The following is a 24,230-nucleotide window of genomic DNA, read 5'->3' as shown; positions in this document are numbered from 1 at the left end:
CAGTAGAGGATGGTCCAAATCCTTGGCTACCTGCATCCATCGTGGGAGCCCTGGAAGAAGCTCCTAGCTTTGGATTGGCTAAGCTCTAGCCATTGTGGAAACCTAGGGGAGTGAAACAGCAGACGAAAGATCTTTCTCTCTGTATCTCCTTCTCTCTGTAAATATGCCTTTCCAATAAATGAATTTTCTAAAAAATGATGTTCATGTTGTTTTAAGCTTCCAGATTTGGGGTATGCTTTCAAAACAAATAGGAAAAATGAATACAGTGATCATAGGCAGATACTTGCCTGTCCTGGACACAATTTCACTATCATGTCAATGAAAAAAAATGAACTGTGTCTGATGAACTTTCAGATATAATGTTCTTAATCCATGGGAACAGGTAAGGAGATAGAGGGAGGTACCAAAAAGGAACTGCACTGTTTTCATTTCACTAGACTCCAAGATCATATCTCCTAGAAATTTTTTATTTGTGGTTTTCAGAACTCATTGGAACTGACGGAACTTCAGCTATAAGTTTGCTTTAGTAAAAGAAAGATTTCTGGGGTTGGCATTGTGGTATAGCAGGTAAAGCTGTGGGCTACAATGTCAGAATCCCATATGGATGCTGGTTCATGTCCTGGCTGCCCCACTTCTGATCCAATTCTCTGCCAATAGTAAGAGAAAAGCAGTGGAGAATGACCCAATTTCTGGGGCCCCTGATCCCACATGGGAGTCCCAGAAGAAATTTCTGACACTTACTTTTGCTCAGGCCCAATCCCAGCTATTGCAGCTTCTGGGGTGAAAAGTAAACATTTCTTCCTCAGATAAGTCAATGACTGAAAAATTTCTTACTGTAAGGGTGTTCTAGATTCAGCACCTGGGAACCTATACCCTTCCCAAGGTATCTTCTTATTTTCCCTGATTTCCATGATCTAATTATCTTCTTCTAATGACGTTGCCCTGGAAGAAGCATGGAATGTAGGATGCCATCAGCAAAAAGTGGCAAAGTAAATGCGAAGTTTGTACACTTTGCACACAAATCAACTTTGATCTATGCCCATAAATGGCCAAGAACTCTACAACCAGGTGAGACTGGGAGCAGCAGGCAATTTAACATTAACAAATCAAACCAGATGCTTAGTGTAGGTTTGGAGTCTTAGAGGTTCGTTGGAGTATAAGGCAGTAGCTCTTTTCTTGCAAGACCATTGGATCATCTGCAGCATTCTAGGGCATGAGTCATGGCATCACAGGGGTTAAGGAAAACAATTATTAACTGCTATGAAAATATTTTGTCACTTTAGCCATCAAAACAGTATTGCATACCAACAGAGTATCAGTTCCAGATGGAACAGAAAATATCTCCCCTGAGGGTATGAATCTATGAAATGCTTAACTGAGGACCCTTAAAATTTTGCTGAAAGTTTCTTGGAAATCCTTGGATAAGAATTGAGATAGTGAGATCCTGCCATTATCTTTAACTGGCCCAACGCGCATTTCTTTAAGAGATCATGGCGGCATCCCTATTCTTCACGATTCTTGGGAAGTATGCTATTATGGCAACAAGATATCACTCCACTTAACCCTACTATAACTTGGCTTTCTATCCCACCCGCCCTATTCATTTCCAGGGCTCTTGCTACTTTGCCAAGTTGAATGCTAAAGGGCAGTGTGTGTAATGGGAAGATTCAGTTGTGAAGCTCAGCACTGAAAAGGAAGGATAGATGTCCTGATGTTGCTCTTACCTGGCCCAGTAATGGTCGTACCATGGTATCGATCCACTTCACTGGTCCGGTTCCAGGATTGGTTCGTTGTAGATGTCACTGTTACAATAGAGAATTACAATAAGAGGCTTCTTCTACATCCAGGAACAGCAAGGTAGAGGGATGGATGCAAAAGTGGGGACTCTTGGGCAAACTTGTTGCAGATTCAAGTGTACTTGGTCTTATGATCGACTGCAGGTACCCTGAGGTAAGGCATCTTATTTTCTTACTTTTTGTAATGGATAATGAAAAGAAAATACATACACAGAAGGGGTGTAATAATCCCCAAATAATATAACAGGTCAGAATCAGGGCATAAGTAAGAGTGTTCTCCTTTGCTGCTTTTTCAACGAGTGTGTTTTAATTTTTTTTTTTTAACCTTTGTAGCTTGCATTAAAAAAATATATACAATACTTATGATTCCACTTTTTTGCCACCCTTGATATTGGTTTCCACTCTTCTATTGTCATGTTATCACTGAGGAACTCAATGGTTTTAAATATATATATATCGGGCCCAGTGCGATAGTGTAGTGGATAAAGTCCTTGCCTTGCATGCGCCGGAATTCCATATGGTCGCCGGTTCTAATCTCAGTGGCCCTGCATCCCATCCAGCTCCCTGCTTGTGGCCTGGGACAGCAGTTGAGGATGGCCCAAATCCTTGGGACCCTGCACCTGCGTGGGAGACCCGGAAGAAGCTCCTGGCTCCTGGCTTGGGATTGGCTCAGCTCCAGCTGTTGTGCTCACTTGGGGAGTGAACCATGGGACAGAAGATCTTCCTTTCTGTCTCTTTTCCTCTCTGTATATCCACCTTTCCAATAAAAGTAAATAAATCTTCAATATATATATCCAAGGTCATTAGGGTGTCTTCATTGATTTCCATGACATTACTGTATGTCTAACCACTGTCTATAAGATAATGAGTCCAAAAGTGACAGACATTAGATAATTTAACATCAACAAATAAAAATTGTTAAGCTCACCTGCCAAGGGCAACTGTGTGCGTATAGGTGCCTCAGTACTGGAAGGTGCCTCAGTCTTGATCTTGGGTGGCTTAGAGGAGTCTGAAAGCAAAGAAAGGAGCCTCATCAATGGCTTTGGTAACCTTGTTTAGTTGAATACTCTAGGGAAATTTGGAAGTAAGTAAAAATCAGTCAAGTTAATACTTGGACCTGTAGCAACATTTTTCTCAAAAGGCTGAGAAGTCATGTGTTTCCTTTTCATCCTTCTACCAAGATTAATGTCTTCAAGGAACCTATAGCTAGAGTTCACAGAGTATTTTAACTCAGGAAAAATATTTTACTAACATTTAAGTGATTTATACTGATTCATTATATTGAGAGGGACTTCCATAATGTCACACACAAAAAAAAGGTGGCAGTGGGAGATGTCGTTGAACATTATAGGGTAATGACCTCCAAAAATCATAGAGTAATGAACTCTTTGTAAAAGAAATGCCATTTTTGTTTGCATTATTTGACTTAATCAGTTTCCTTCCTCAACAATTCTGGAAATTAACCAATGATTTACAGCAACTTGGTGAAATTTTATGAACAGAAAACCTTCCAATTTTGGAAAAATAATAGGTTTTGTGTCATTTTTTTAACTCATCCTCCTCTCCTACTCAGGGGTAGCATTGAAAATAAAACTCTACTACACATGGTAGAGTAAGACTTATTCCCAAACAATTGTCAGTAATAGTGATAGGCTATAAAGGCTTGTTTTTATTAATTCACCAGTGCTAAATACCTCTTCCTGGGGTGGGGAAAGCATTTTTTCATACAGCTGTCAGAGGTAATGTGTAAGAGCTGGGGGAAACAAGAGACTAACCAGAACCAAAGCAAAACAGCAAAGCTTAAAAGGAGAAGCTGAGAAATGGAGTGTCCATGGGATTTTCAAAGGTCATGACAGGTAAGGGACTATGCTAAGCTGGGTCAGAGCGATCGCTGGCATGCGGAGGATCTATGTCTGGGAACAGGCCTGGTTGGGGAGTTAAGGGGACACCCTGGCTGGGTTGTGGTTCCCACTGGTGAGTGTCGGGGCCAGAGTAGGAGCTGTGTCTGGTCTGGATACGGTTGCAGTGTCCCTCAGCACAAATGAGAACTGGAGCTGGGCGTGCCAGACTGGGCTAGATCCCAGCACCAACTGGTGCTCCTGTGGACCAGGTTAGGTGTAGGACAGGCTAGGCTAGGCTTATGCCCCTGGTGAGCAATGTGTGATCTGTGTCTGGGAGTAGACCAGGCTTGACTGGGCTGTACCACCCAACAATAAAAACCAGAATGAGTTGAAGGCCAGTTAGGAAAGGCCACTATTTCTGTTAGGACAGGAGGTGGAGTCAGTAGGGCTGGCCTGTGGGTCAACTGGTATGTGAGAGATCTGGCATTGGGAGAGGTTCTGATGAAGCTTGGGAAACTCCTCTTTCAAGACACAGTTTCTGCAGGTGAGCACAAGAATCACGATAGGGAGTAAACCAGATCAGGCCAGGGAACAGTACGCACTGGGATCCATTTGCTGCAGGTTGGGGGCGGACCAGGTTCGGCCAGTTCACATCACTCATTGGCAAATCCAAGCACTAGAATAGAGTGTGGGTTGGGCCGGGTTCAGTCGCAACACATGCCAGTACACATTAGGGCTGGGAATGGGTGCATGCTGGGCTGGGCTGGGCTAGGCTGTAGCCCCCACCAGTGTGAGCTAGAACTGGGGATGGGACAGGCCCAACCAGACTAAAGCACCCACTGGCAAATGCTGAGGCAAGGTGGCCATGCCAGACCGGGGCTGCAGCACTCAACCAGCACATGTGATACACGGGGCAGGGGCAGTAGGAGGGAGCAGAGTCAGTAGGGGGACTGCATGGGGCTTCCCTGCTGGACTTCCACTCCCACTGCAGAGCATGAGTTGGGATGGGGGTAGACCAGCCCCGGCAGAGCTACAAAACCTGTTGTCCTCTTGTGAGCTGGATCAGGGGAAAGGCAGGCTGGGTTAGTTGTTCCTATTGGTGCATGCATAAATCAGATGGGGTGAGGGTTGTTTGGGCTTTGCTGCTGCATCAGCTGGCAGATGCTGGCATTGGGGGCTAATTCTGTCAAGTTAAACTGCAGAACTATCTGAAGGTGCATGATCTGGGAGTGGGAGTGGCCTAGGAGGGAAATAGTGGGCACCTCCCTCTTGGGTTGAAATTCCCACTGGTGAGCATGAGAGCCAGGACTGGGACAGGCATGGCTAAACAGAGAGTGGCACTTGCCAGGATGTGTGTGGGCTGTAAAGTAGGGCTGGTTGGGTTGAACTAGGATTTAATGCCCATCGACATGTATGTAAGCTGAATGGGATATAGGATAGACTGGACCAGTCTGCTGGGAACCGGGGCAGGGGCTGAGCCTGGTGGGCGCTATTGTGGGTCACTTAGGCTAGGTTGTAGCTCCCACTGGTTTGTGTGAGGGCCAAGTGTGTGGTGGACAGGTTCAGGCTGGGCTGCAACACACATTGATTTGTGTGGAAGACAGGGCTGGAAACAGAACTGACCCAGCAATTACAACCACCAGCATATGCATAAGCTGATTGAGGCAACAGACTGTGCCGGACCCTGTGTAGACATGCACACAAAAGAATCAGGTCTGGAATCACCTCAGATGAAGTGTCTTTCAGGATTGCCCCCAACTGAACTGCTGGACTCAGAACCCCAACCATGAAGAGAAGTGCTCCATGGTCTGATTGTGGAGTGCATGTGTTAAAGCTGAGCAGTGGACAGGATACCCAGTGCTCATGGAGGATATGACAGTCCATCGGAACCTGCAGAGGACACCTGGTACCACAACAGAGAATGGAGGGCAGAAGAAATTGATCAACTGCCCCAGCCACATGTTGGCAGTGAAAATCTGGGCAAACGGAGACTCTAAGATGGCTGTCAGCCAGTGGATTCTGGAGAGATTTCATCGTGCCTGTAATGGCAAGATTGGCAGCAATTCAGAACTGCTAAACTATCAAAACCACTTGAGCACGACCCTCAGAGCATGCCCTACATCGGAGACCCTAGGATGGTTGGGAGGCTGGGTGGGGCTTCTCCTTATCTGTCTCCCATTACTCCAGATACAGAAAGGAAAAAAGAGAATGTGGAAACAATGGTCTAACCCACTTTCCTTTAGCTCTTGATTCTTTGCAACCTAATCAACTATGTAAAGATCATCAGAATAATAATAATAAGAAGAAGAAGAAGAAGAAGAAATAAAAACTTTTTAAAATAAAAAAAAATAAACTCTGACAGCAGTCCTGGGAAACTAGAAGACTACACACATGCATAGGTTTGCCCACTAAGGAAAGACTTAATAAGGCTCTAACTCTTATCTCTGGCTATCCTCAAGTATCAATGTAAGCACGAAATGAAGGCTGTAGTACAATTATAAACTGCCTGAGTGTTGAAGACAGGCAACAGAATTCTTTGTTAAGGAGTACAGGTTTATAAGTTCCAGAAATTGCTATTCAATTTCCAGCTGATTACTAAACCAACCAAGCAGAGATTGCAGTGGTCATGAGTGACAAATAATACAGAAAAACAGAAGTAACCCCCTAAAGTTTAAAAAGTAACTCTTGCAAATGTCATTGAAAAACAACCAGCAATTACTTCAACATGTAGTGCCAACAAAATGCTCTGGGACAAGACCAGACTTCCAGATTTGCCGTTTTGTAGTATTTAGAGAGTCGGTTTATTGGCAATAAAAGAATATAAGACAACACAAATAAACCAGAAAGTATATCCATTGAATAATTCAACTTTTTTTCGAATAGAAACTGTCCCCAGAGAAGCACAAATATTGAACTTAGTAGATAAAGCAATTTAAACACATTTTTTAAAAACCTGAGAAACATGTCTCTCTCTCTATCTATATATATATATAGAACTAAAAGAACTGGGATGATTCAAGTCAAATACAGAATATCAATGAGTAAATTGATATAAAACGGAGCAAAAATAGAGATAATGAGATTAAAAGTAAAGTGACTTAAAGAAAAACTGCACTAGAGGGGAAAATCCACCAAAGTAGATATGAGTAGGAAGAATAAATTATCTGTATTCTTGAAGATATGACAATTGAACTTATCTGCTTAGAAAAACAGAAAGGAAGATAAATGAAAAAGAATTGCACAGTATTCAGATATCTGTGGATTGCAATCAAGTATATCAATACACCCATCATGAGAACTGTAAAAGGCGAAGGGAGAAATAAATGGATACACAGAAGTAATAATGTAAAAAAAAATCACAGATAAAAAAGCAATAATCTGTCATTGCAAGATTAATTTCATTTGGGATATACTAAAAAGCATGCATACCTAGAAACAACATAACCAAAATCAAAGCCGGAGAAAGAATATTCATTATTTACGAAGTGTTCTCAATACAGTTAAGGGTGATTTCTCATCAGAACCATATAGACCATGTAAAGATCCTGTTGATGAAGAATTCTGTACTCAGCAAAATTACACTTTAAAAATAAAGCAGAAAAGAAAAAAATTCCAAGATAAATGGTAAGTGAGAGTTTATCATTACCACATATAAGCAATAATCTATATTAGAGGGATATTCTTCAGGATGAAGTGAAAGTATGCTGGACAGTAACTTAAATGAGCATGAAGGAGAAAGCAACCAGTAAATGAAATTACATAGATAAGTATAGGGTATAAGTGTATTTTTGTTGTTTTGATTGCACAGGCAATCATCATAAATGTACGTTAATATGAGCATAATGCATAAAAATGCAGTATCTTACAATTCATGCATTAAGGAGAAGGAATGGAGGTATATAGAAACAAAGCTTTGTATACTAGCCTGTATTCTTTACCAAATTGTAAGTTAATAATTAATGGCAATCTCAATTGTGAGTACCAATAAAAAAACTCAAAAGGTATAGTAAAAGGAATGACAAAGAAATTCTGTTCAATATGAAAAGTGACAGTAATGAAGAAATGCAGAAATATGAAAGACCTGAGATACAAATAATGAATAAACCATCAGGCATAAATCCCACCTTATCAGATCACAAGCAATCAATTTTAATGATAGAGATTACAGAGTGGATTAGAATATAATGTGTGCTATGCAGAGGCACAAATAACTTAAACAAAAGAATGGAAAAATACACTTTGCAAATAAGTAGCAAAAATAACAGCAAAAATACCAATACTGACACAATGAATCTCCAAAGATTGCTACTATTTACAAAGAACAATTATTTAAAAAACAGTCAAGAAGACACTTTCAATGTAAATAGACATATGCCTAATAGTAGAATCCCAAAATACATGAAGCAGAAAACTACAGATTAGAGGGGGAAATAGACAATTCAGTGAAAACTATTTGAGTCTTTAAGTGCTCTACTTTCAATTATTGATAGAACAACCAGACAGAATATCAACAAGGAAAATGAGGACTGAAGCAATACAATTAACCAACTTGTTCTAATATATATATGGCACTCCACACAATAGGAACAGAATGTGCATTATTCCCAGGGCTCATGAAACATTATCCAAATGAGACCATATATTAGGCCATGAAACAAATCACCTAAGGCTTACGTTGTGGAGCAGAAGATTAAGTCTCTGTGAGATCAGCATCCTGTATGATTATGGCACACATTCCGGCCGCTCTATTGCCAGTCTAGCTACCTGATAATTGCACCTGGGAAAACAGCAGAAGATGGCTCAACTGCTTGAGCCCCTTCCATCCATGTTGGTGACCCTGATGAAGTTCTTGGTTCTTGGCTATTATTCTTCTGATAACAGCTTATTCATAGCCTATCCAAGGAAGCAGCAGAGGATGGCTCAATTAGTTTGGCCCCTGAAAACCATGTGAAAGACTGAAGTTCCAGGCTCCTGGCTTTATTCTGGCCCAGCTTTTGCTGTTGTGGCTGTTCAGGGAATGAAAAACGGATAGATGTTCTTTCTCTCTCTCAATTCCAAATAAAATGAAAAATAAGTATTTAAAAATATAATAAGTAAAGCAAATTGAACCAAGACCTAGAAATAAACCAACATATTGGTAATTAATTTTCAACAATGGTGCTAGGATTATTCATTGGGAAAGCATATTTCCCCCCCCCCCCACCCCTCACCAGCTCATGATGCTGGGAAAACTATATAGCCACATGGAAAGAAGTGTAATTTGGCCCTATCTCATATAGCATATAGCAATATTGACTCAAAGTGTATCAGACTTAAACATAAGGGTTAAAAACATAAAACTTTTAAAAGAAAAACAGGAGTAATTGTGGATGAGCTTGAGTTTGGCAATAGATTCTCAGATATAGTATTAACTCCTATACGTTTTTAATGTGAAGGTAAAATTGTTCAACCATTTTGGAAAAAGTTGACTCTTCTTCAAAGAAGTTAAGTGCTAAGTTAGTATATAAATACCTAAAATAATTGAAAACATGTCCACAGGAACATTTTTATATGATTTTTCATAGAAGTTGTTCATTCATACTGACCAAAAGGTCAACACAATACAAGGGCTCTTTGAATGAAGAATTTGTGGATAATGTGGTATATCCATGTAGTGAAAAATTATTTACTAATAAAAATAATGAAATACTGATATATGCTACAGCATGGGTAAACCTTGAAAATACTATGTTAAGTAAACAAAAAAGAAGAGATACAAGAATATTGTATGATACAAAATTACCTGAAATATCGACAATAGGTAAATCAGGAAGGACAGAATGCAAATTAATGTTTTCTGGAGATTAGGGGAATAAGGAAATTCAAGTTTCATCAATTGGTGTGAAGCTTCCTTATGTGTTAATTGAAATCTTCTGAGACTGGATAATAGTAAGAGTAAAACAACCACATGAACTACTGAACTCTATGCCTTAAAATGTGGAATTTGGAGCAGGTGTTTTCACCACAGTTGATGAGCCCTAGTTCAGCTCCCAGTTCCAGCTTCCTACTGATGCACACCCCGGAGGGCAGCAGGTGGTGCTCCAAGTAGTTGGATCTACGTTACTCATGTGGGAGATCTGGATTGAGTTCAAGCTCTTGACTTTTATGTTGGCTTTAACTTGAATGCTGCAGACATTTGGGGGGTGAACCAGTGGGTAACAGATGTCTGTCTCTCTTTAACATAAGTCAAATGTGAAAAAAATGTTGATTTTTTGTTTATTATGTGAATTATATTCCTGTACAAAAAAGAAAATGTCAGTAAAATGTTCATAAAATTTCTCTAGGGAGAGGGAACACCATGCCGTCTCAAATAAGAAAAGAAATATTAGAAGATAAGGTAGACTAGGCAGGCTAGACACAGACTAAAAGTTTGGTGTTTCCTGTTACTGGGGGAAAATCCATGGGAAATAATAAAAAGGTTTTCGATGAATAAAAACTGTTTTAGAAAAAAATAGTTCTGACTTAACTCTTTAACAAATATTATTCACTTGATGCCTCCTATGCACTAAGGATATACCTGAACGCTAATACCCATGAAGTAAGCAGGATTATGCACTCTAGGATTTTATAATCTAGTGACATAAAATAGGTACTAAGTAGTGCTGGGTAAGTTCGTGATTTGTTGGTAAATGGGAGACGTTTAAAAGACTGTTGAAATTGGGGATGTCATTTAAAATACTGTTGAAACTGGGGCCCCGTGCTGTGCCCTAGTGGCTAACATCCTTGCCTTGAGTGTACCAGGATCATATATGGGGGCCGGTTCTAATTCTGGCAGCCCTGCTTCCCATCCAGCTCCCTGCTTGTGGCCTGGGAGAGCAGTTGAGGACGGCCCAAAGCCTTGGGACCCTGCACCCATGTGGGAGACCCCATAGAGCTCCTGGCTCCTGGCTCCTGGTTTGGGATTGGCTCAGCTCCTGCCTTTGCAGCCGCTTGGGGAGTGAATCATCAGACGGAAGATCTTCCTCGCTGTCTCTCTTCTTCTCTGTGTATCTGACTTTGCAATTAAAATAAATAAAAATCTTTAGAAAAAAAGGCTGCTGAAATTGTTCAGGAAAAAACATGATTCAACCATGAAGATATGTGAAGAGAATGAATCAGCTTAATAATAGATGTGATTCGGTAGTTGAATTCACAGTCGATGAGTTTAATTATTAGTTGTCTATGAAAAGTAAAGGGTAGGGAAGAATCAAAAGGTAAGTTGTCTTCTAACATGTTTGAAGAACAGGTTTGGTAAGTTCAATTTTAGATAAACTGATATCAGAAATGATGCCATCCAGGAGGTAATTAGGCATTGGGATCTATCATTCAGGTGAGAAGCTAGGAATAAAATCATGATTTAATATGTATTAGCCTAGAAATGATAATGGAAGTCAGGGGATTAAATAAATCTTCTAAAATGATAGAGATACATGAAGAGGCAAATATGACCTAAATTTCTGAGAACACTTGTTACTAAGGAGTTAATGAAAGAGTATCCAGCAAAGCAGCCCAAGCAGGAACAATGAGGTCATAAGAAAACTAAGAGAATGTGATATCATTGATAGAAATAGTTAAAAGAATTTTGAGGAGGGAAGAATGGGCAATGGGATCAGCTGCTACAGAGATGTTGAAAAGGCTGAATATGAATGCAAGTTTTTGAGTTTTAGTGATTTGCAAGTCAGTGATGAAGCTGAGAAAGTTATGGTGTGGAGAACTGAGAAGTACAACTGGGGGAATTTCCCTCCTTAAGAAGACTGGCAGTAACTGTAGTAGAGTTGGAATGTCAAGTGAAGAGATACTAAAATAAAATAAATGTTATTTATATAGATACATTCATATTTTATATATGCATATTCAACTTAGCTGGAGGTATAATGGGTAGTGTTGGAGCAGTTGAAATCAAGTAATGGGGGAGGGATTGATGTGGAGAGGAGCAAATATCTTTTTGCCAAGAGGAAATAAAAGGATGGGTAGGGAAATAATAAAGGAGAGGGAAGAGTAGTTTATTGAATTCATAGAGGAGAGTAGTTGATAGAATGCTTATCTGAAAAGATCTTGTAGAAGCTGGGCTAGAGGCCTGGAATCATGTGGAAATGTTCTGAATATTTCTTATACGGTGTAAGACAAACCTGGGTAAACAGAATGACAGAATAGGGGTGAGCAGGCAGTGGATGTTGCAGAACATGTAATCAAAGAGGGAACAATGTATAACCATCCCTTGGCTTTGAGATGGTCCCAAACTGAAGAAGAGAACAGAGTAAGCTGCTTGAAAGTTTGAGAACTAGAGTCATGTGACCACTCCCGGATGGAGAAAAATGCAGATTATAAAAAGCAAAAAGAGAGCTGCTTGATTCAGAGAGCAGGGATGTGTGGAAAGCTGAAGGCAACTTACTTGAGCCTCTGTTTTCTTATCTATCAGTAGGAGGTAATGGAGGACACTGCCTAATAATAATAATAATATATAATAATGATAATGACTTAGCACTTATACCTCCTGTGATTTTTATTGTAATATTCATGTTGGCTATGAGCAAACTTCTGCCCGGTTGGTCTAGGAACTAACTCACAGAAAGCAAGAGTGTTCACATTGGTCTCTTTATGAAAGACATACTCTTAGACTTTCTGGTTATGCCTTACCCTCTATCATCACAATGTTAACTCTTACAGAACTGGGGCATTATCCAAGTAATTCTCTCAGAGACAGCCCTTACTACTGTAAAAACGAACAGATGAGAATCTAGAGCATACACATCCTCACTACTACTAAACTTTGTGAAACACATCCATCCAGGAAACCCAAGGAATCTCAAGCCAACATCTATTTCCTAATTCAAATCGTGGCAAGCACTATTTATTTATTTAAATTTAATTTTACTCTCTTTTATACAGAGCTGCCCCGTAGAGTGCTCCTTAAAGTGCTGTTAGTTCCCAACATATTTGGGGCAGTGATAGCCATGTCCTTCTCCTCCAAGGATATCTGTTGTAAAGCAAACAAACAAAGACACACACACACAAACTCATCTGGCCATATCTGTTGCAAGATTTCAATTTACCGCAGCCTGTAGCCTAAGTGTATAGTTTACAGAGCTCCTATTTGAATACTGTAAGAAATAGATTGTAGTTAACCAGAGCCCCTATTCAACCAGAACTTGAATTTGACTTTATGAAGAAAGGGGAAGGGAATCCAAGAACATTTGCAGATATCTGGGATTTATTTCACAAAGCAAAACCCAATTTAATTGAACGAAACAACCCCAAATCCCCACATAAACCAAGCTAAGAAAAAATAACAAATGTAAAATATTAGCTTCTAAAAGATTTCCAGAATCTGATACAGATTCAGTCCTGAGAAACTAGCAGAGGAAGAGGAAAGAACATATATTCTGAGTGCAAATTCAGATTTGCACTTTCTTTCAGTGAGCCTACATGAGTAAATTCTGTTTTTGGACTCTCAGTTTTTTTTCTTCTGTAAAATGACATTGACCACAGGTGTACAGTGGGACAGGTGTGGAGATTCAACGAGAAAGTGTGTGTGGAGTCCATACACTTTGTATCTGGCAATTCCGAGATATATGTATTGTCACTTGTCAATTTTCCATCTTTATTTGAGAGGTATTATCTTTAGCGCTTCCATTCACAGTTCTGAATTTTTTTCTTTGTAATGTTATAACCATTGCCTACCAAAGATCCCACTTTCAGCATTTCTCTGCTGTATGTTCACTACTCCAAGATATTTCTGATCCAAGGTAGTCTGTTAAGATACTCACCAGAGGAGAGAGCTACTTACCTTTGACCACAAACTTCACAGTGTTGCTGCGTTGCTCAGAGCCAACACGACCTTTGGCAATACAGAAATAGGAGCCGGAGTCAGCCAGCACTGCAGGCTTGAAGAATAAGGTACTCAAGACTGCTACTTTGATGGGTTCCTGGTTATTTGCCTGTTCTTTGTACCAAACGTAACTGATGGGGGGTGAACCCTGAGCATGGCATTGAAGGCTAATCCTCATTCCCTGGGGCACGGTGAAGCCATAGCTGCTGCCACTTGTCACTGTGGGCTTGGAGACAGGCACTGCAAAGGGAAGACAAGAGATGGGGTTATGAGAAGTCATAAGCCTTTAGTGATACTAGGTCAAGTCATTCCTATTGGGCATAAGGGTATGCACAGATCTACAAGTGGAACTAAAGCTCGGGGATGGTTCCTGACTTAGGAGGGAAGAAAGGAAAGGTAAGGTGAATAAAAATAGCTTTGTTCATTTGAGAATTAGACACCTTTTACATTAGAAGGAAGTGGAGTTGTCTGGTGTTAAAGATCAACTGACATAAAAATAATACCAGGGCTCGCATGTGGCACAGCCAGTAAAGCTGCTATGCATGGTGCCAGCATGCCATATTTGTGCCGGTTTTTGTTGCAGTCACACCATTTCCAATCCAGCTCCCTTCTAATGGCCTGGGAAAAGCAGCAGAGTGTGGCCCCAGTGTTTGGGCCCCTCCTTCCCATGTGGGAATCCTGCGTGTGGCATCCGGCATCAGCCTGGCATTGCGCTCATCTAGGGGAATGAGCCAGAAGGTGGAGGATTTGTCTTTATCTCTAAGTTTTAAATAAAATTTAATAAATAATAAATATTTTAAAACAATGCATTTTAAAGAGATTTATTTATTTTTATTGGAAAGTCAGATATACAGAGAGGAGGAGAGACAGAGAGGAAGATCTGTCTGATGATTCACTCCCCAAATGCTTGCAATGACCAGAGCTGAGCCGATCTGAAGCCAGGAGCCTCGTCTGGGTCTCCAACATGAGTGCAAGATCCCAAGGCTTTGGGCTGTCCTAGACTGCTTTCCCAGGTCACACACAGGGAGCTGGATGGGAAGTGGGCTGCTGGAATTAGAATCGGCACCGATATGGGTGTGGGCAAGGCGAGGACTTTCGCCACTAGGCTTCGGCGCCAGGCTCCCAAAACAATGCATTTTTAAACATTCAACTAGCTTTCAGATTATGTACCAATTTGGTGTATCAGGAATAGATCCTAACAAAATTGCAAGTCAGTGAATCTTATCCTTCCAGTTAATGTCAAGTATCTGTCCGTCCTTCAATACCTTCATTAGATACATTCATTTTTATAAGTTTTAAGATTCAGAGTTTATGGAGGTCAGTGAGGGTATGTTAGCTAGAATTTCAGGGGCACTTCAAATGGTTGAAATCTGCAGCTCTTGAAGCCTTCGCAACACTTCCTAAAATCTTCCACAGAGTGATGTTCCTAGGGTACTCCGCTGGTTTGCTTCTGATTAGCGCACACAATGAAGAAAGCCTATGCACAGATAAAAAAAAAAAGGTGTCTGGGTAGCTAAGCTATTTCTAAGATTACAGTCCTCCGAGGGTTCCTTTGCCCCTCAATGCTTTACTGCCCCCACAGTGACTCACATTTCTGGACGCGGAGCTCAATCATCTTATCTCTAACCACTTGCTTGCCATCAGGGCTCTGCCAGGTGACTTCACATATATAGTGACTCCGGTCATCCATCTCCAGCACATTCAGTTGGAGGGACACATTCCCTGGAATCTCTTGATTCAAGTGTAGGCGGCCTCGGTACTTTGCCTGTTGGATATGGTCTCCAGAGGAGTCACGCAAGAAGATGGTGACTGGGTCTGAGTCACGTTGTACTAGCCACTTCACCAAGACTTGGGTGTAGCCTGGCAGGAGACCATAGGTGCAGGGAATAGTCACGTCTCCCTTCCAGGGCCCTGTCACACTATCTGGTGCTTCCAGGATAGGATGACCTAAAGGAAAACATAGAAAGGAAGCAAAAAATTGATGCCATTTGGTGGCAAGTGATAGCATAGGAGCTTCAGGGGTAGTGGCAGCCCCCAGGACATTTCTAAGAAACAATCCCTGAACGTTCCTTCCATCAGACCTTTGCGTTTCCTGTACTCTTGTTCTCTATCATCCTTCTATTAATAAGAATTGGTCCTCCAGGTGAGGGGCTCTGCCAAGCTGAGTCAGAGCAACCACTGGCATGCGCATGATCTATGGCTGGGAACAGGCCCGGTTGGGGAGCTAAGGGGACACCCTAGCTGGGTGGAGGTTCCCACCAAGGGGCGTGTGGTCTGGAATGGGGGCTGCGTTCTGATCAGGAAACAGTTGTAGTCTCCCTTGGCACAAGTGTGGACTGGGACTGGAGGCACCAGGCCGGGCCAGACTGCAACACTATCTGGTGTCCTGGAGGACCAGCGTAGATGTGGGACGGACTAGGCTAGATCTCAATCCCTACCGAGCCATGTGTGAGCTGTGTGTGGGTATGGACGAGCTGTGGCTAGGCTGAAACATCCAACAGCAAGAACCAGCTTGGGTTGAAGGCCGGCCAGTCAGGAGAAGCCACTGTTCCTGCTAGGACAGGAGGTGAACTGAGTAGGGCTGGCTCATGGACACCCTGGAATGTGCGAAACCTGGCATTTGGAGGGGTTCTGATGGAGGAGTCTGGGCAACTCCTCTGGCAGGACACAGACCCGGCAGGTAAGCGCAAGAAACATGATAGGAAACAGCCCAGAACAGGCCATGGCAAGCTTCCCACTAGCATACATTTGGCATGGGTCAGGGGCAGACCAGGCTGAATCAGTTCACGTCATCCACTGGCAAATCCAATCACCAGAACAGAGTGTGGGTTGGGCTGGGTTCAGTCGCAACAAAAGCAGTCCACAATACAGAATGCCAAGGTGAGGTTGCCTGTGTCAGATATGACCGCAGCACCTAACAGCACACGTGAGAACCAGGAAGGGAGGGGTAGAGCTGGCTGGGGAAATACAGGGTGGTTCCCTTGCTGGACAGCTACTCCAACTGGAGAGCATGAGCTGGGATGGGGGCAGACCAGACTAGGCAGGGCTACAACACCTGTGCACCTCATGTGGACTAGATCAGAGAAAAGCCAGGCTGGGCTGATTATTCCTATTGGTACAAACAAAATTAGAGTGGGTGAGGGTTGTTGGGGCTTAGCCACAGCATCAGCTGGCAGAAGCTGGCACTGAGGGTTAACTCTGTTAAGTTAAACCACAGAACCACCTGGAGAATGCATAATCCGGGAGTGGGAGAGGCCTGGGAGGGAAATAGCGGGCTTCTCCCTCTTGGGTTACCACCCCCATGGAAGGACACGAAAACTAGGACAGGGGCTGGGGTGCCTAGACAGAGAGGCACCCAACAACATCCATGATGGCTAGATAGTTGAGCTGATTAGATGGAACTAAGCTTCAATACCCATTGACATGTACGAGAGCCAAATGGGATGTGGGACAGACTGGACTAGTCTGCTACACATACTGGCAAACCAGGGCAGGGGGTGGGCCTGGTGGGGGTTATTGTGGATCGCTCTGACTAGGCTGCAGCTCCCAATGGTTTATGTGAGGGCCGACTATGTGCAGGGCAGAACCAGGCTGGACTGCAACACCCATTGGTTCCAGTGCAAGACAGGGATGGAAACAATACCGACCAAGCAATTGCAACAACCAGCGATGGGCGATGGGGTGATGGACTGCGCTGGGCCCTGTGCTTGCCAGTCCATACAAGAATCTGGTCTGGGTTCACCTCAGACAAAGTCTCTTTGGGGATCCCCGCAATTGAACTGCCAGACTCAGAACCCTAATCATGAAAAGACAGAGGACAGAACAAGTCAATCAACCACCTCATGTATATGTTGGCAGTGAAAAACTGGGCAAAAGGAGACTCTATGATGGACTATGTCAATCAGTGGATTCTTCAGTGACCTCATCGTGCTTGGATTGGCGAGATTGGCAGCAATTCAGAACTGTTGAAGTATCAAAACCACTTGAGCAAGAATCTCAGAGCATGCCCCACATCTGGGACCTGGGGCGGGTGGGAGATTGGGTGGGGCTTCTCCCTCAATATCCCCTTTTACCTCAGATATATGAAGGAAACAATATGGAACTAATTGTCTTAGCCCCCTCTGCAAAAGTCAATGAAATAAATTCTGGAATTATAAAAAAAAAAGAAAAAAGAATTGGTCCTCAGAGTATAATCATTAACATTCACTCTTCAAGTTTCTAGTCTCTCTCACAACACTGCATTGATATGAAATGAAGGAGGAAAAATCATCTTCTACCATGAAGGATCTTTTTATCCATTTTAAATGTGAATAATTTAGATTGAGTGATCACTAGGGATATTGCCAATTCTGAATATTCTGCAAGCTCATGAAAATATTTCATCTCACACTTTCCAAAAGAAGTGCAGGAACAAAAATGTTGATGTTGGGTTTGTTGGATTTGTTTTGTTTCTCTTGTGTAAATATATATCTTGTAAAATATGGGGACTTCGGGGCTCAGCAAGGAATGGTCCTCTATGCTTTTGTCTCCCCTTTGCTCCCACAGAAGGACTAAGTATGGAGGGTGGAGGCTCACAAAAACAGTTCTTAGCATGGGCATTATTTAACAGAATTACTAGTTATTCTTAAATTTGAAGCTTTGTGTAGTTGATTTTCCCCCTGATTTCCTCCTTTTTCTTCATTTCCTTTTTGATTTCTCTTAGTTCTCAGTGAGGATAAATTAGAAAAATTCATGCTGGGGTGTTGGGGGTGGGAAGATTTTTCTCTGCGCTTTGTCTGAAGAAAAAAAATATATATAGTTGGAAGAGTCTGAATAAAGTTTCAGAGCTAGGTACAGTGAAATGCTGGTAGGAGAAACAAGATATTGCTCATTGGTGTGCCTGAAAAGTAATCAAAATGGAAAAAAAAGGTAAAGTACATTGAAACCGCATCACCCTCTATAAGAATTTCTCACTTATAAGCTCATATTTAATTTTTTTGTTTATTTTATGAAATTGTGACCAAGTCTAAATTGCATTAGGCAGACATACAGGGAGGAGGAGAGACAGAGAGGAAGATCTTCCAACCCTTGATTCACTGCCCAAGCTGCCACAACAGCTGGAGCTGAGCCAATCCGAATCCAGGAGGCCGGGCCTTCTTCTGGGTCTTCCTTGCCTGTCCAGGGTCCCAAGGCTTTGGGCTGTCCTCGACTCTTTTCCCAGGCCACAGGCAGGGAGCTCTGGATGGGAAGCAGGGCTGCCGGGATCAGAACTGGTGTCCATATGGGATCCCAGCGCATTCAAGGCAAGGAGTTTAACTACAATGCTATCGCGCTGGGCCTCAAAAATAGATTTTTAAAAAAAGAATCTAAACAGTGTATTTTGGCTGAGATAATGATCTTCAGTAGCAAAGAATAAATACACATAAGTCCGTGCTGCTTGATCTATCACCTGATACTTGGAGAGTTTCAGACATGGCAGGAGACCTCAGACTTAGAAATGGGAAGACAAGAGAGGATTTTGATTTATCCTACACATGAACTTTATGACAAGTAAGAACTGTCTTTTGATGGACTAAGTTATTTCACAGTGTCCTAAAGTTTGTTTGGGTTTTGGACAATTTTCCTCTTTAAAGTCCCTTCCAATCCCATAGTAGAATGGAATGAAATCGGAGTTTAAGTACATATTTTATCTGGTAATGAACTTTCACCTGGTGCTGAATGCCACTGTGTTGTTGAAAGTTAGTATTTCCATGTGCATACATATCCAGCTTCTCATCCTCATGAGCTCAAATGCCCACAAATATTTTCGTAACATCCAAACATCCACAGACTCATGAAACCATCTGAGCCTCTGTTTAGTGGGCTCTTTCCCATTCATTTTCCTCTGACCCTCTGTAATCTCCCACCTCTCCACTGAAAAGCATTCTCACACGCCCCTCCTGGGCAACAAAGCAGCATTCTGTTGCGATGACATCTGGAACAGCTGAAAGTACTTTTGTCTATGCATGCACATGTCTTCCCTTTGACCTAAGGGAAGCTGAAAGGTCTGGCTTGAATTACTCTGTGGAAATCTGCTGAAGATTTTTTCACAGCTCATTTGGTCTGTCAAAGCATGACCAACCTGTCCAAATTTCAAAATTTTGAGTCACTTCTGAAAGTAGGTCATGACTGATTCTCCATTCCACATTTTGTGATTAGACTTTCTAGAATGGCATGTTCCTCCACTTCTGTTCATTTTTTTCTTTCCTTCTCTTGCCTTCCCTCTTTAATCCTTCAACCCATTCTCCTCTCATTAAAAAATTCTTCCTTCTCTTTGACCCAACACGGTAGCCTAGTAACTAAAATCCTCACCTTGTATGCCTGGGATCCCATATGGGTGCCGGTTCATATCCTGGCTGCTCCACTTCCCATCCAGCAACCTGCCTGTGACTTGGAAAAGCAGTGGAGGATGGCTCAAAGTCTTGGGACCCTGCACCTGTGTGGGAGATGCAGAAGTTTCTGGCTCCGGGCTTTGGATCAGCTCAGTTTTGGCCATTGCAGCTACTTGGGGAGTGAACCAGAGGACAGAAGAGTTTTCTCTGTCTATTCTTTACTCTGTAAATCTCATGTTCCAATAAATACATCTAAACAAAATCTTCATTTTCCATTGTAATACTAGAGGGGAATCAGTAGTGGGGGGAAGGACTTGGGGAGGAGGATGGGAAATTCCAGAGCCTATGGAACTGTATTATTAAATATTAATATTAATAATAAATTATTCCTTCTCTTTTTTCCCTTCTTTCTTCTTGCCTTTTTCTCTTCCTCATCCTAGTTCATCAATAGAAAGTGGACAGGGCATAAGAAAGAGAACATTGTACTATGCTTAATCTTTCTTGATTCTCAAGGTGACAGTCACAGTAACATTGATTTACACCTTCTACTTACTCCCACATTTCCTAGAGAGGCTAGAAAAACAACCCATGAAGGAGTTCATGAACTAGCTAGAATAACACCACGTAGATTCAAGGTCTGCTTTATTGAATATCTTTATGTGACCTGTATTTGAGGTCATCATCAATAAAATGGAAGCAATTATTAAGCATCATGGAGGACTATCATGCAGATAAATGAGTTCATAAGAGTGAGAGCACATAACATAGCTGGTATTCAGTAGGTGATTGGTAAGCATCAATCTTATTCTATACCCTAAGTAAAACTTCTGAGTTATGTCTTGATCATTCCTATCCTTTAGAAGTCCTCAATATATCTTCTCCTGTGTAATCAGATTTATTTAATGATCATTGTCAGCTTCTATATCTGAAGACGTTATCACATGACAAGGTAAGGAGCCTCCTTCCCTATCCAGATAGACTAATGAGTAATGAGTTGGTTTCTAAGCCATTAGGGCTGTAGGGCAGCCAGAGAGAACACAGCAGCCTGTGCGTATAAAACAAGACCAGCTTGTCTTCCAGTGTGCAATGCTGACAACACTAAACAATAATGCTAACTTTTCTGGATGGCTGAGTAGGAAAATTTCATTTTAGGAAAGCCCTACCTTTTCGGGGAATGCTCTGCCCACTAGGGATATCTGAAAATCACAAAATGCAAAACCACCTGGTACAACAATCATTGAGATATCAGTCAGGATGGGATTTGGAGACTTCCATCAAGTCATTTTTGAAGGTGTTTTAGAAACCACTTGGTCACATTCACTTATGGCACATATAGGCAAGCTGAGAAAAATTGAAAAACACTTAACCAAAGTCAAATATAGGAACGGCAGAATTCATCCTGAATACCCAGACTACAGGATTCCAGACTCTACACTGAATTATTACTTCCTTAACTTATTAAAACACAAATCATAGTTGAAATCAGCAGCCCCTTATCTGGGCCTACTTTACATGGTTTCATGAATGTCATACTCAGGCTAGAAAAATACCTTCTTGACCATCTGAAAAAGAATGGTCCCATCTGCCAGCTGCTGTTTTAAAACCCTTTCACAAAAATCTCACAGGTTTGCTTTTTCTCCACTATGGAAATACTGGATTTCCTTCAAGAACTTGTTTCCCCTAGGGGAAGACCAGAGATTGACATTCAGTCAAGGGACTTGAAGAAGAGTTTCGTTGGTGAAAGAGGGAACAATGCTAGGGCCCATTGGGATCTTAGGACCTGAAGTCAGAAAGGCAAAATCCTGCCATGTCCTGCATACTTCTGATTTCCATCCCATGCCTGCTTCTTTTCCTTCCATTGATTGACTCAGGAATGGGGGATTGGCTTAAACAATATATGCTTATTAAATATTTATAGAATTTGAATGCATGAATGTATGATTATTTCAAAATTTGTTCTGTCTCCACAAGAATAAATTAACAGCTCATTCTGGCCCCTATGAGTTTTTTTTTTTTTCATAATGAAGTCAATTTTATAGATCTGTCTAGCTGGCAGGACCCTTTGAAACTAGTCAAGTTAATTCCCCTACTATGTAGATGGGCTAGGGACACTGAGAAGCAGGATGAGGAAAGGCATTATTGACCATTCAGTATATTCTAAACATCAGCTCTACAGTATAGGATCCTATCCACAGATGGAAGTCTTGCTTCCAGGGCTGGAGGATTTTACAAGCTGTGGAAGGAACAAGACAGATGTGAGTGTTCATATGTTTCTCTCTCTCTCTCTCTCTCTCTCTCTCACACACACACACACACACACACACACACACACAGATTTAAAATTAGTATTTATAAAACGGTGACTAAAGCCCAATTTCACCTCTGTAAGTCGCAGTTCAAACCAAAAAAGTTGGAGAACATAGAGAGATACACTCCATCGTAGCTGGGAAAAGCATGTCATTCTTCAGCAGTTAATTGCTCTGTGGTCTGAGTAAAAAATTTCCCCTCTCAGTTGACTTAATGCAGAGTATCTTGTAGCTTTTGGGTTCTAGCATTTGATGGTCACAGAGATCAAGGTTAGGGAATCCTAATCTGAGTCAGCTATGGAAGCCAGGTTATTTCTAACCTCACAAGCGACTTCAAATTAACACCCATCCAGCGTTTCCCAGGGAGATGGAAGAAGCAGTGTTGCACTGAGAGGCTTTTTATCCTATCTTGAGTTACACTTAACTATTACCCAGGCTCAGTTTCCTGAAAAAGCAATTCACTTCTCAGTGGTATAGATGGAGGTAATGGAAAACCCCAGGAAATGCTACAGTAGGATAGTCAAGTCTCCTGTGAGATTCATGTCTAACATTCATTTTCTACAAATAGGGCAGCTAAACTGGGAAATGTGCAGGGGGAGGTGAGTTAGTCCAGGAAAGAGTAAGAATATAAGTCTTATAAAGACAAGTTGCAGGTAGTGGGACTGTTCAGCTTTCAGGAGAGTAGAGCAAGGGCATTCTCAGACTTCTGAAGGGTTATCATAGGGCTTATGGAACAGATATATATTTTGTGCTCCCTCCTCAAATTAGAGCTATGTCTTTTGATGGAAACCAAATATTTATGTCAACAGAGGAAATTCCCAACAGCTAGAACTGCTCCTGCATGGACTCGATATATTAGGGAAAAGTGAATTCCCAGTTATTTTAGCTATATGAATAAACATTGCAGAAATTTGTTCATAATAATGTAGAATGGCAGAGGTTACTTTTAAAGTTCTGTCTAGGTCTCAAGACAACATTTCTTCTCAGGACCAAAGTCAGGAGTCAGTGTAGTCACATTTACTGGAAACGTTTTAAGTGAAAGAGAGCAAATGAAAGTGGGCTTTGGGTTACCAACATTGGGAGCCTTCTTGATGTCCCTGAGATACAAAAAAAAAAGCCCTAGGAAGTCATGTAGATGTTTTCCAAGAGGAAAGTTTTTGAAATTTCTACCCATAGTTGCCTCCTGGCTTCTTCAGCAGCCTTCAACTACCTCCCTCCCTTCTGCCCAAAGCTTAGAAAGAGACTGCAACATTGAAAACATTCACCTGCTCAGTAGGAATAGGCTTTCTGTGATAAGCATTCAGCATCAATCCCCCAGTCTTTTGCCTGGACCAATAATGGCATCCAATGTCCAACTTAATGTCTTACCATAGGTGATCATTGTTAGTTGGCTCAGGAGCAGCAGACCAGGTAAAAGCCCCATTGGATCTACAGCCACTTCTGCCTTTTACTCCAGCCTCTGCTGCCACAGGATCTTGCACTCCCGGTGGTTGCCAGCGTCTGTGCCTGCGCACTTCTTTTCCTTTACTGTTATCTCTCACTTGAACTCCTAGTCACATCGCATATTCCCCTTCCTTCCTTATTTCAGCAAAGTCATGTGGGGAGCTTCCCTTTTCCCCCTGAAAGGGGTTGGAGATAAGAGGGTGAATGAAGCAAATCCTCCTCCTGCTAGGGTACTGACTGTATTTTCCCTGGAGCCAGTGGAGATCTCTGAACTTTGATCTCACAGGCTGTGTTTATTTTGGGCCCTTTTACAAGACTCAGATGCTGGGGGACAGCCTTTGTGATGTCTTCTTTCTCCATTATGGGGGGTATTTTCCTTTCTGATGGGCCTAAGTAGAAGAGATCCAACTTTGTTGGTATATGCAACATTCATTTGCTGTATTGTTCATGCCTCCCTCCTTAGCCTATGTAAATGAACAGAGTATTGGAAGTGGAGTGCCTGTAACCTTCACAGCGTAAGAGCCTAGTGTGTCGAAGCTTTCCTGCACATCAAAAAGCAAATAATTAGCAAGCCCATTGATAAAGCTGCTATTAAGGGAATATGTCTTGTATTATCTCATATTGGAACCTCTCTGGCTTACTTTATC

The 24,230-nt window shown here is 41.8% G+C and overlaps 1 protein-coding gene across 1 annotated transcript in view; it reads right to left on the bottom strand.

The window, feature by feature from the left end:
* Window positions 1-23,650, bottom strand: part of VSIG4 (V-set and immunoglobulin domain containing 4) — a 29,508-nt gene extending 5,858 nt beyond the window's left edge. Inside the window, exons 1-5 of the mRNA XM_041000989.1 lie at window positions 23,509-23,650; window positions 15,075-15,431; window positions 13,443-13,724; window positions 2,725-2,805; window positions 1,725-1,802 (exon numbers count right to left, since the gene is read on the bottom strand). Of these exons, the coding sequence (XP_040856923.1) occupies window positions 1,725-1,802; window positions 2,725-2,805; window positions 13,443-13,724; window positions 15,075-15,431; window positions 23,509-23,563 (853 nt within the window). The 5' untranslated portion in view covers window positions 23,564-23,650. The remainder of the gene's footprint in view (window positions 1-1,724; window positions 1,803-2,724; window positions 2,806-13,442; window positions 13,725-15,074; window positions 15,432-23,508) is intronic.
* Between the last annotated feature and the right edge of the window lie 580 nt (window positions 23,651-24,230).

This window comes from Ochotona curzoniae, unplaced genomic scaffold (assembly GCF_017591425.1).
Source record: "Ochotona curzoniae isolate NIBS_2020 unplaced genomic scaffold, NIBS_Ocur_1.0 contig_1274, whole genome shotgun sequence".
NCBI classification, from domain to species: domain Eukaryota; kingdom Metazoa; phylum Chordata; class Mammalia; order Lagomorpha; family Ochotonidae; genus Ochotona; species Ochotona curzoniae.
This window is presented reverse-complemented; position numbering and strand designations above follow the sequence as displayed.